Genomic DNA, 12,500 nt, shown 5'->3' with positions numbered 1-12,500 from the left:
TTCCCTCCCCCTCTGCTCTCCTCTCTCTCCATATCCTCCCACCTCTCTCCCTCTCCTCTCCTTTCCTCTATCCCTCTCTTCCCTCCCTCACCCTCTGCTTTCCTCTCTCTCCCTCTCCTTTCCTCTCTCCCTCTCTTTCCTCCCTCCCCCTCTGCTTTCCTCTCTTTCCCTCTCCTCTCCTTTCCTCTTCCCCTCCTCTCTTTTCCTCTTTCTCTCCCCCTCTCTTCTGCTTTCCACTCTCTCCCTGTCCTCTCTCTCCCTCTGCTTTCCCCTCTCTCCCTCTCCTTTCCTCTCTCTCCCTCTCCTTTCCTCTCTCTCTCTCTCCTTTCCTCTCTCTCCCTCTGCTTTCCACTCTCTCCCTCTCCACTCCTTTCCTCTCTCTCGCGCCCTCTCCTCTTCTTTCCGCTCTCTCCTTCTGCTTTCCTTTCTTTCCCTCTCCTCTCCTTTCCTCTCTCTCCCTCTGCTTTCCTTTCTTTCCCTCTCCTCTCATTTCCTCTCTCTCCCTCTGCTTTCCTTTCTTTCCCTCTACTCTCCTTTCCTCTCTCCCTCTCTTTCCTCCCTCACCCTCTACTTTCCTCCCTCACCCTCTGCTTTCCTCTCTCTCCCTTTCTTTTCCTCGCTTTCCCTCTCCTCTCCTTACCTCTCTCTCCTCCCTCCCCCTCTACTTTCCTCTCTTTCCTCCCTCCCCCTCTACTTTCCTCTCTTTCTCTCTCCTCTCTTTTCCTCTCTTTCCTCCCTTCCCCCTCTACTTTCCTCTCTTTCCCTCTCCTCTCCTTTCCTCTTTCCCTCTCCTCTCCTTTCCTCTCTCCCTCTTCTCTCTTTACCTCTCTCTCCATCTGCTTTCCCCTCTCTCCCTCTGCTTTCCTCTCTCTCCCTCTGCTTTCCCTTCTCTCCATCTCCTCTCCTTTCCTCTCTCCCTCTGCTTTCCACTCTCTCCCTCTCCTCCCCTCTCTCTCCCTCTGCTTTCCCCTCTCTCCCTCTCCTTTCCTCTCTCCCTCTCCTTTCCTCTCTCTCCCTCTCCTCTCCTTTCCTCTCTCCCTCTGCTTTCCCCTCTCTCTCTCTCCTTTCCTCTCTCTCCCTCTCCTCTCCTTTCCTCTCTCCCTCTGCTTTCCACTCTCCTTTCCTCTCTCTCCCTCTGCTTTACTTTCTTTCCCTCTCCACTCCTTTCCTCTCTCTCGCTCCCTCTCCTTTTCTTTCCTCTTTCTTCCTCTCTTTTCCTCTCTCCCTCGATTTCTTCCCTCCCCCTCTGCTCTCCTCTCTCTCCCTATCCTCTCCTCTCTCTCCCTCTCCTCTCCTTTCCTCTATCCCTCTCTTCCCTCCCTCACCCTCTGCTTTCCTCTCTCTCCCTCTCCTTTCCTCTCTCCCTCTCTTTCCTCCCTCCCCCTCTGCTTTCCTCTCTTTCCCTCTCCTCTCCTTTCCTCTTCCCCTCTCCTCTCTTTTCCTCTTTCTCTCCCCCTCTCCTCTGCTTTCCACTCTCTCCCTGTCCTCTCTCTCCCTCTGCTTTCCCCTCTCTCCCTCTCCTTTCCTCTTTCTCCCTCTCCTTTCCTCTCTCTCCCTCTCCTTTCCTCTCTCTCCCTCTGCTTTCCACTCTCTCCCTCTCCACTCCTTTCCTCTCTCTCGCTCCCTCTCCTCTTCTTTCCTCTCTCTCCTTCTGCTTTCCTTTCTTTCCCTCTCCTCTCCTTTCCTCATTCTCCCTCTGCTTTCCTTTCTTTCCCTCTCCTCTCATTTCCTCTCTCTCCCTCTGCTTTCATTTCTTTCCCTCTCCTCTCCTTTCCTCTCTCCCTCTCTTTCCTCCCTCACCCTCTACTTTCCTCCCTCACCCTCTGCTTTCCTCTCTCCCCCTTTTTTTTCTTCTCTTTCCCTCTCCTCTCCTTACCTCTCTCTCCTCCCTCCCCCTCTACTTTCCTCTCTTTTTTCTTCACTCCCCCTCTACTTTCCTCTCTTTCTCTCTCCTCTCTTTTCCTCTCTTTCCTCCCTCCCCCCTCTACTTTCCTCTCTTTCCCTCTCCTCTCCTTTCCTCTTTCCCTCTCCTCTCCTTTCCTCTCTCCCTCTTCTCTCTTTACCTCTCTCTCCATCTGCTTTCCCCTCTCTCCCTCTGCTTTCCTCTCTCTCCCTCTGCTTCCCCCTCTCTCCCTCTCCTCTCCTCTCTCTCCCTCTGCTTTCCTCTCGCTCCCTCTGCTTTGCCCTCTCTCCCTCTCCTCTCCTCTCTCTCCCTCTCCGTTCCTCTCCCTCCCTCTCCTTTCCTCTCTCTCCCTCTCCTTTCTTCTCTCTTCCTCTGCTTTCCTCTCTCTTCCTCTGCTTTCCTTTCTTTCCATCGCCTCTCATTTTCTCTCTCTCCCTCTGCTTTCATTTCTTTCCCTCTCCTCTCCTTTCCTCTATCCCTCTCTTTCCTCCCTCACCCTTTGCTTTCCTCTCTCTCCCTCTCCTTTCCTCTCTCTCCCTCTCCTTCCCTCTCTCTCCCTCTCCTTTCCTCTCTCTCGCTCCCTCTCCTCTTCTTTCCTCTCTCTCCCTCTGCTTTCCTTTCTTTCCCTCTCCTTTCCTTTCTCCCTCTCCTTTCCTCTCCTTTCCGCTCCCTCCCTCTGCTTTCCACTCTCTCCCTCTCCACTCCTTTCCTCTCTCTAGCTCCCTCTCATCTTCTTTCCTCTCCTCTCTCTCCCTCTGCTTTCCTTTCTTTCCCTCTCCTTTCCTCTCTCCCTCTCTTTCCTCTCTTTCCCTCTACTTTCCTTTCTCTCCCTCTGCTTTCCTTTCTTTACCTCTCCTCTCCTTTCCTCTCTCCCTCTCCTTCCTCCCTCACCCTCTGCTTTCCTCTCTCTCCCTCTCCTTTCCCCTCTTTCCCTCTGCTTTCCTTTCTTTCCCTCTCCTTTCCTCTTTCCCTCTTTCCTCCCTCCCCCTCTGCTTTCCTCTCTCTCCCTCTCCTTTCCTCTCTCTTCCTCTCCTTCCCTCTCTCTCCCTCTCCTGTCCTATTTCCCTCTCTTTCCTCCCTCCCCCTCTGCTTTCCTCTCTCTCCCTCTCCCCTCCTTTCCTCTCTCCCTCTCTTTCCTCCCTCCCCCTCTGCTTTCCTCTCTCCCCCTCTGCTTTCCTCTATCTCCCTCTCCTTTCCTCTCTCTTCCTCTCCTGTCCTCTCTCGCCTCTTTCTCTTCACTCCTTCTCAATCCTTGCCCCTCACCTAACCCATTTCTTCTCTGTCCTCTCTCCTTTCTGCCCTCTTTCCCTCCTTCTATTCTGTAATGTGCTCTTTCTTTCCCTGTCTGCGGCTGAAATGGCGCCCTATTCACTATATTTTGCATTACTTTTGATCAGATCCCTGTGGTCCTTAGTCAAAATTAGGGCACTATATATGGAATAGGGTGCCATTTCAGTTGCACATCCTGTCTGTGTCAGTGTGTTGTGACAGGGTGGTGAGGGTGTTGTACGAAGTGCACATTATCCTGTAAGACTTAATACCCAGGTTGGAACTAAAGGGCAGGCTCGCAATTACAGCCTTCACGGCCTAGCACTCAGCACGACAACAGTTAGCCACGAACACACACACACACACATCTCTACGGTAGTACTAAAGGACACACACAGGTAAATAGATATTAAGCCATTTACATTTTTTTTTATGAACACTCATAGTAGAAAACGGTATACTGTGTGTGTGTGTGTGTGTGTGTGTGTGTGTGTGTGTGTGTGTGACCTGTGCGTATAATCCAGCGTCTATGAGATAGTTGAATGTTGTGTGAATGTTGATATGAGGTTGTCGTCAGTTTTGAAGGCAGGAAGGATCAGGCGATCCGGTTGCAGTGCCGTCTGAGTCTTGTTAGAGTGATGGAGTGTGTGTGTGTGTGTGTGTGTGTGTGTGTGTGTGTGTGTGTGTGTGTGTGCGTGCGTGCGTGCGTGCGTGCGTGCGTATGTGTGTGTGTGGCGGGGAGCCAGCCTTGTCGTCTCTGCTTTAATAAATCTCCTTTGGATGGAGCTGTGGAGCCATAAAGTGCATCGATCGCCATCCCTCACACTGCTGCTGCCAGGGCACACACACACTAATGCCCACGCGCTTTATACACTCTCTCCTCACACCCACACACTCCTTTATAAACTCACACAAAAATTGAAGACCAAGTATACTGGTCAAAATAACAGACATAAAACTCATGTCTTTGAATTTATTAGGGTCAGTGTGTCTGGCCAGATGCCGACCAATAGCTACAGGCACTTCCCCTCGCAGCAAGTGTGTGTGGTGTGTAAGTGTCTCATGCGTATACGACATGCAAACATTCCCAGAGTCCTTGAGAACACAGTTGTTAACAAACAAGAACCAATCTGAAAACACACTCCCCTTGAAACACTCTGAAACAAAACACACACACATCATAATAATCCCCAAAACTCACAGACAGTGGAATAATGCAGCCTCTCTCAACCCGAGCCAGTGGAGAACAGACAGATGAACGTTAACAGAGGAGTGTAAAAGGGCTGAACACTGAAATCCACTCTGTGTGTCTGTGGGCTTCATGTTGGATCCGGGCCTCATCGACATGAGGATAAATCAAGGGCCGGCTAAGGCACTCACTGATGTGAAATGAAGATGACACTAATATACTGTTACAATAACACAACCGCTGAAATATTAACACGTAACCTCTCCCTCTCTCCCTCCTCTCTCTCTCTCTCTCTCTCTCTCTCTCTCTCTCTCTCTCTCTCTCTCTCTCTCTCTATCCCTCTCTTTCCCTCTCTTCCCCTTTCCCTCTCCCTCTCCCCCTCTCTCTCTCTCTCTCTCTCTCTCTCTCTCTCTCTCTCTTCTCCCCTCTCCCTCTCCCTCTCTCTCTCTCTCTCTCTCTCTCTCTCTCTCTCTCTCCCTCTCTTTCCCTCTCTTTCCCTCTCCACCTCACTCTCTCCCTCTCCCTCCCTCTCTCTCTCTCTCTCTCTCTCTCTCTCTCTCTCTCTCTCTCTCTCTCTCTCTCTCTCTCTCTCTCTCCTTCACATACTCTCTGTATTTAAAGCATAAATCATTAGATGGACAGCATTTGATAGCTGCACTCTTAAAAGCTCATGTGTGTGTGTGTGTGTGGGGGGGGGGGGGGGGGGTAATTGTGCCAGACAAACAATGAATCAATGAATCAATCAATCGGGGACTGGCTTGAGTTGGGTTGACCTGACACTGTTTTTTTAGTTTTGGACACATGGACTGACGTCCTCCTCTCCCTCCTTCTCCTCTTCCTCCTCCTCCTCTTCCTCCTCCTCTTCCTCCTCCTCCTCCTCCTCCTCTTCTCGCCTACAGGGAACCGTTTCTTCCTGACATCGTTCGGGGCCCTGTACATATCAGAGGTCCAGAAGGAAGATGCCCTGTCCACCTACCGCTGCATCACCAAGCACAAATACAGTGGAGAGACTCGCCAGAGCAATGGAGCCAGGCTGTCTGTTATGGGTGAGAGAGAGAGAGTGTGTATGTGTGCGTGAATGTGTGTGTGGGTATGTGTGTGGGTGGGTGAGTGTGTTTGTCGTGTGGGTGAGTGTGTTTGTCTGTTGGGCCAATACCGTCTTACAGATCATGGGTTCTTGTTATCCTTGTCGTCACAGAACAGAGACAATTTGGAGACAATATCAGCATGATCAATTTCAGTATTGCTAACCCTCCCCCCCCCCCCCCCCTCCCAGACCCTACGGAGTCCACCCCCTCAGTGTTGGACAGTTTCCAGTCCGGCGAGGTCCAAGTGGGACGTAATGTGGAGCTGCCCTGCATTGCCTCGGGCTACCCCAACCCCACCATCCGCTGGCTGAAGGACGGGCGCCCGCTGCCCGCTGACTCCCGCTGGACGCGCCGCCTCACGGGCCTGACGGTCAGCGACCTGCGTCTGGACGACAGCGGCAACTACATCTGCGAGGTCACCAACAGCTTCGGCTCCAAAGAGGTGACCGGTCACCTCAACGTCATCGGTGAGTCACAGGTCACACGTCCCTGTACGAGTCCCTGGGTTAGTTCACCCCAAGTTACCGGAACAGTTCGTTGTTTTGGGGCGAAGGCCTGTAGATGCGTCCCTATGCACATATTGGCCCTCAGGTCCCTCAGAATATTAACTCATCCTGATTGGAGATTTCCGCTTGCCGGTTTTATTCCCAGCGCGACGTACGGTCAGTCAGGGTCGTCCGTCTTAAGTTAGTTCGGCCGGGCAACCACATTGTCACAGTCATTGTAAAACATTTGATGTGTTTAAGGTATTCGGTCGGGCATGTTATCGTGATGTGTTTTTTTTGGGGGGGGGTTGACTTCTCGTTTTGGTCGTTTCCGCTGCCTTCGGGTTTATCCAGTATCAGAGGATACTTCATGTGTAGGTTTTGCTATTGCCTTGATGCTATTTATCCCAGAGCCACAGACATGTACTATGTATGAGGAGGCTGTGTACTGGCCATCCGGGACTGGCTTGTAATACAGAAACGCTGTCGTCCTGCAGCTCCGTCCCCGTGACTGAACACAACCACATTGGCATGCAGAATGGGATCCACCACCTTCCTCTCAACCGCGGGGGGGGGGGGCGGGGGGGAACTGTTGCACATTCAGCCGATGCGTTCCTCCCACCGCTGTCACCTCTCAAGACCGATCGCCTCGCCCCCCCCCCCGCCCCCCCTCTACCTGACAGAGGTGTTTACGTAAATTGGAGAGAGAGTGTGAGAGGGATTGATAGGGAGGAGAGGAGGAGATGAGGGGATCGTTTAAGCTCTGTCGGCTGTGTCCTGGACCCCTGTCAACCCCTCTCTGAGATGAGTTTGATCCTGATCTCCTGGGACACCTCGCTCCCCTTCCTGCCTGCTCCATTCCGGGTCTCTCGGAACCCCTGCCGAGCGTGGCCGTGGTGACAGGAGAGAACTCTGGTTGTTCCGGGGAGCAGCTTCCCCTGTGTGTCACTGGGTGGAGGGGGGTTATTGTTTTGGGGAAGAGATCTGGGAAGACCACACAGACACACATGGGATGGGGATGTTGAGGAGTGGGAGGGAGGATGAGGGAGGATGAGGTGAGGATGAGGGTGGGAGGAAGGATGAAGGAGGATTAGGGAGGGAGGGAGGGAGGATAGGGGGCTAGTGGATGTTGGTCCGTTTGGCCGTAGGGCACATCATGGTGAACTCGCACAAAACCTACCTGACAGGGCAGGGGAGGTGGGATAATCATACACACTCACACACACACTCACACACACACACACACACACACACACACACACACACACACACACACACATACACACACACACACACACACAGCAGTCCCCAGCACATAACACCAGCTGCCTTATTGCTCACTGACATTTTCGCTCCCTCTCTGTCTCTCTGTCTCAGTTTCTCAGGGTGTCTCATATTCACAGACACCCGTGTCTCTCTCTATCTCTCTCTCTCTCTCTCTCTTTCTATCTCTCTCTCTCTCTTTCTCTCTCTTTCTCTCCCTTTCTCTCCCTCTCTCTCTCTCTCTCTCTCTCTCGCTCTCTCTTTCTATCTCTCTCTCTCTCTTTCTCTCTCTTTCTCTCCCTTTCTCTCCCTCTCTCTCTCTTTCTCTCTCTCCCTCTCTCTCACCCCTGCACATCACATCTCTACCCCTCTCCTTCTCTCTACCTCTCTGCAGAGGGCATGTCTACCCCCCTTTCCTTCTCTCTACCTCTCTGCAGAGGGCATGTCTACCCCCCTCTCCTTCTCTCTACCTCTCTGCAGAGGGCATGTCTACCCCCCTCTCCTTCTCTCTACCTCTCTGCAGAGGGCATGTCTAACCCCCTCTCCTTCTCTCTACCTCTCTGCAGAGGGCATGTCTACCCCCCTCTCCTTCTCTCTACCTCTCTGCAGAGGGCATGTCTACCCCCCTCTCCTTCTCGCTACCTCTCTGCAGAGGGAATGTCTACCCCCCTCTCCTTCTCTCTACCTCTCTGCAGAGGGCATGTCTACCCCCCTCTGCTTCTCTCTACCTCTCTGCCAAGGGCATGTCTACCCCCTCTCCTTCTCTCTACCTCTCTGCAGAGGGCATGTCTACACTCTTCTCCTTCTCTCTACCTCTGCAGAGGGCATGTCTACCCCCCTCTCCTTCTCTCTACCTCTCTGCAGAGGGCATGTCTACCCCCCTCTCATTCTCTCTACCTCTCTGCAGAGGGCATGTCTACCCCCCTCTCCTTCTCTCTACCTCTCTGCAGAGGGCATGTCTACCCCCCTCTCCTTCTCTCTACCTCTCTGCAGAGGGCATGTCTACCCCCCTCTCCTTCTCTCTACCTCTCTGCAGAGGGCATGTCTACCCCCCTCTCCTTCTCTCTACCTCTCTGCAGAGGGCATGTCTACCCCCTTCTCCTTCTCTCTACCTCTCTGCAGAGGGCATGTCTACCCCCTCTCCTTCTCTCTACCTCTCTGCAGAGGGCATGTCTACCCCCCTCTCCTTCTCTCTACCTCTCTGCAGAGGGCATGTCTACCCCCCTCTCCTTCTCTCTACCTCTCTGCAGAGGGCATGTCTACCCCCCTCTCCTTCTCTCTACCTCTCTGCAGAGGGCATGTCTACCCCCCTCTCCTTCTCTCTACCTCTCTGCAGAGGGCATGTCTACCCCCTCTCCTTCTCTCTACCTCTCTGCAGAGGGCATGTCTACCCCCCTCTCCTTCTCTCTACCTCAGGGTATATAGTCCTGCCATGGGAGAGTTGATTTCCATCCAGTGTAGTTGCATTTCCACCACATCTCTATCATAGCGATGCTGTACACCGACTCCACTGCCAGTATGTACTGTACCAGAGGAGGCTGGTGGAAGGAGCTACCGGAGACTCATTGTAATAGAATCAATAGGATGGAGTCCAACACGTTGTTTCCGTGTGTTTGATGTGTCTGGTAACATTTCATTGATTCCAATCCAGGCATTACAGTGAGCCCGTCTGCAGAGGTTTCACTGAATTTCTCTGCAATAAGTGTAAATGTCAGAACTGTAAATGCAAGTTTGATTTGTTGTCCCACCAGCCTCCTCTGTACTGCACTGTAGCACTCACCTGGGTGATGAACTAACGGCAGCCATTTTGTACCAGGACATTCTACTGTACATGCATGTCTTACTTTGAACTCTCTGAATGAAGAAATTATGAAATATACTTTCTTAGTTATGTTCCCTGTCCTTACATTTCTGGGGGAGGAAAATTACAGAAAGTTACAGAAGTTACAGCATTTACAAAATAATACTTCTCTGGTTTCATTCTGGCCTCTTCCCCCTCTCTCTCTCTCTCTCTCTCTCTCTCTCCCTCTCTGTCTCTCTCTCTCCCTCCTCTCACTCTCCCTCTCCCCCTCTCTCTGTCCGTCCGTCCCTCTCTCTCTCTCTCTCTCTCCCTCTCTGTCTCTCTCTCTCTCCCCCTCTTTATCTCTCTCTACCTCCCTCCCTCCCTCCTTCCCCCTATCTCTGCCTCTCCCCTCTCTATCCTTCCTCACTTCTCTCCAAAGAGCCGTTGAGAGTGACTCTGTCTCCCAAGAACCTGAAGACGGGCATCAGCAGCACGGTGATCCTGTCGTGTGCTGTGCAGGGTTCTCCCCACTTCACCCTGTCCTGGTACCGCAACACAGAACCCGTCCTCCCCGACCAGCACTTCTCCATCCAGGGGGCCCACAACGAGACCCTGTTCATCTCCGCTGCCCAGAAGAGACATTCGGGAGCCTACCAGTGCTTCGCCACCCGCAAGGGCCAGACCGCACAGGACTTCTCCATCATACTGCTGGAGGGTAAGGAATGTGTGTGTGAGTTAAAAGGGTGGGTTGGGGTTGTGTGTGTGTGTGTGTGTGTGTGTGTGTGTGTGTGTGTGTGTGTGTGTGTGTGTGTGTGTGTGTGTGTGCGTATCAGTGTTTTGCCGGCCTCATAGGGTGAGAAGTGTGAGGGATAGGCTGTGTGCGTGCACGCGTACCTAGCATCTCCCCCCTCTCCACCTCTTCTTCCTCAGATGGTACGCCCCGTATCGTGTCCTCCTTCAGTGAGCGTGTGGTGGTCCCGGGGGAACCCTTCTCCCTCATGTGCGCTGCCAAAGGTGCCCCTCCCCCCACCATCACCTGGACTCTGGATGACGAGGCTGTGGCCAGGGACCCGTCCAGGGTGAGGGCCAGCCAGTACACGCTGTCGGACGGCTCCACCGTGTCCCACGTCAACGTCAGCAGCCCGGAGATCCGCGACGGAGGGGTGTATCGCTGCGCCGCACGCAACTCGGCCGGTAGCGCCGAGTACCAAGCGCGCATAAACGTAAGAGGTGCCTGTCTACTTTTCAATATCAGCCATAGGGTTCTAATACCCGCCCTCCCAAACCCCCTTACCTTTACCCCTCCTTTTCCCTCTTCTCCTCGCCTACTCTACATTCCTTTTCTCTCTCGCTTTCTCTGTGAGTTTGTGTGCCGTGTGTGTGTGCCGTGTGTGTGCTGTGTGTGTGTGCTGTGTGTGTGTGTGTGTGTGTGTGTGTGTGTGTGTGTGTGTGCCGTGTGTGTGTGGGTGCCGCGTGTGTGCCGTGTGTGTATGTATGTGTGTGTGTGTGTGCTACTCGTTTGTCCCCATGCCTTCATTTGTTCTTTCCAAATATCTGTTGTTTTTCAACTCTCGCCAGTTCTCTATCAGTCTTTGTTCTTCCAGCCCATATGTTTGTCTGTCACTGTCTCGCTCTGTCCCTCCCCTCTCTCTACTCGCTCTCTCACACTCTCTCTATTACACACACACACACACACACACACACACACACACACACACACACACACAGTTTGAGTTTCAAAGCCAGCAGAGTGAACAGGGTATTCCTCCAGAAAGAAAGAGACAGAGAGGGACAACCATGGCAGCCACAGTCTGACAGAGAGGGAGGGAGAGTGGGAGAGTTAGAGCGAGCGAGTGAGAGAGAGAGGGGGGGGATAAAGAGAGTAGTGAAGACTGAAAGATAGGGGGGTTACAACAGGGTGTGAGATGGAGGGAGTAGATGGAGGATAGCAGGGGACAGAGAGAGAGAGAGAGAGAGAGAGAGAGAGAGAGAGAGAGAGAGAGAGAGGTACGCAGAGAGGTGGAGACAGATGGTGAGGGACAGAGGGAGAACGGAGGAGAGGAGAGGGTGAGAAGAGGAGAGGAGAGCCACGTCTCATCTGAGCGTGTGTCAGAGGGGTGATGGGGAGCAGTGATGACAGGCCTGGTGATGTCACTGTCACCACGGTGATCGTCGGGGACAACATGGCCAGAGCGGCACTGATGGCCTGAGCCATGTCACTCTCCACCTCTCCCTCTTCTGTCTCCATTTCTTCCTTCTCTCTCTCCCTCTCTCCATCTCTCTCTCCCTCTCTCCATCTCTCTCTCCCTCTCTCCATCTCTCTCAGTAAGAGGCTCAGTTATGACACGTGTGTCTGTTCCAAGGAGACATGCCAGAATGCTACATTGGAGTGAGAACGAGTTGTTGCCAGGGACTCTCAAAACCAGCAGTAACACACACTCTGCTAGCAGTAACACACACTCTGCTAGCAGTGACACGCACTCTGCTAGCAGTAACACGCACTCTGCTAGCAGTAACACGCACTCTGCTAGCAGTAACACGCACTCTGCTAGCAGTAACACGCACTCTGCTAGCAGTAACACACACTCTGCTAGCAGTAATACGCACTCTGCTAGCACACTCATACTGATCCACATACGATGATACACTCGATCGCAGTAACTTACACTAAAACAAAAGTACCCCCCCACCCACACACATGCACACTTTCAACAGAAACTCACTCAATATTGACTGACAGATGATACACTCAAATTGCGATAGCAAAAACCAAACTGCACTTTCACACATACACACAGACTTACAGAGACAGAGCGAGAGGTTAAGTGTTAATATTTCAGTAACAGTATATTAGTGTACTCGTACTAAATAAAGCCAACACTCTCCCGATGAACGCATCCCACCTCACTTTCTCTCCAGTCTGTCATCCCTCCATCTCTGTGTCACCATCCACCTGTTTGTCTCTCACCATCGGCCCTCTCTGGGTCTTCTAGCCCTGTTGCCCATGGTAACATACCCATCATGCCTTGTGTTTCCTCTTTCATTCTCTCCGCCATCCTCAAACTGTTTGTGGATGCATCCCAACTGGCCCTCTATTCCCTATATAATGTGCTACTTTTGACCAGAGACTACAGGGTGCCATTTGGTACCCAGCCTGTGTTGATACAGATGTAGGATCATAATTGGATCAGTCTTCTGTTGCTGAGAAATGTCCACTCAACGGGAAATGCAAGCTTGTGATGTACTCAAGGCTTAGAAAGGCTTCTAGCATGTACTTCCATGGGAAGACTACAAATTGTAATTAATCTAGAAGCTAAAATCACCTAGGATGCCCTAAGATAGTCAGGATATTGCAACAGAAAATTACGTAGGTTTTATTCACATCAAAACACTGGAAATAAACACACGTGCACGCACGCACACACACACTCACCAACACATAGATTAGATTGAAATGGGACAAGGCATTCCAACCCCCTATCCATCCATACCCCCTACCCACTATCCTTTCCTCCCCTCT

The 12,500-nt window shown here is 52.3% G+C and overlaps 1 protein-coding gene across 1 annotated transcript in view; it reads left to right on the top strand.

Moving 5' to 3' along the window:
* Positions 1-12,500, top strand: part of LOC139382362 (cell adhesion molecule DSCAML1-like) — a 193,911-nt gene that overhangs the window by 134,030 nt on the left and 47,381 nt on the right. Inside the window, exons 4-7 of the mRNA XM_071126356.1 lie at positions 5,261-5,407; positions 5,638-5,916; positions 9,420-9,695; positions 9,911-10,210. Of these exons, the coding sequence (XP_070982457.1) occupies positions 5,261-5,407; positions 5,638-5,916; positions 9,420-9,695; positions 9,911-10,210 (1,002 nt within the window). The remainder of the gene's footprint in view (positions 1-5,260; positions 5,408-5,637; positions 5,917-9,419; positions 9,696-9,910; positions 10,211-12,500) is intronic.

The sequence above is a fragment of the Oncorhynchus clarkii genome, chromosome 24 (assembly GCF_045791955.1).
Source record: "Oncorhynchus clarkii lewisi isolate Uvic-CL-2024 chromosome 24, UVic_Ocla_1.0, whole genome shotgun sequence".
Classification (NCBI taxonomy): Eukaryota; Metazoa; Chordata; class Actinopteri; order Salmoniformes; family Salmonidae; genus Oncorhynchus; species Oncorhynchus clarkii.
Note: the sequence above shows the minus strand (reverse complement) of the source record. Positions and strands in the feature narration are given on the sequence as shown.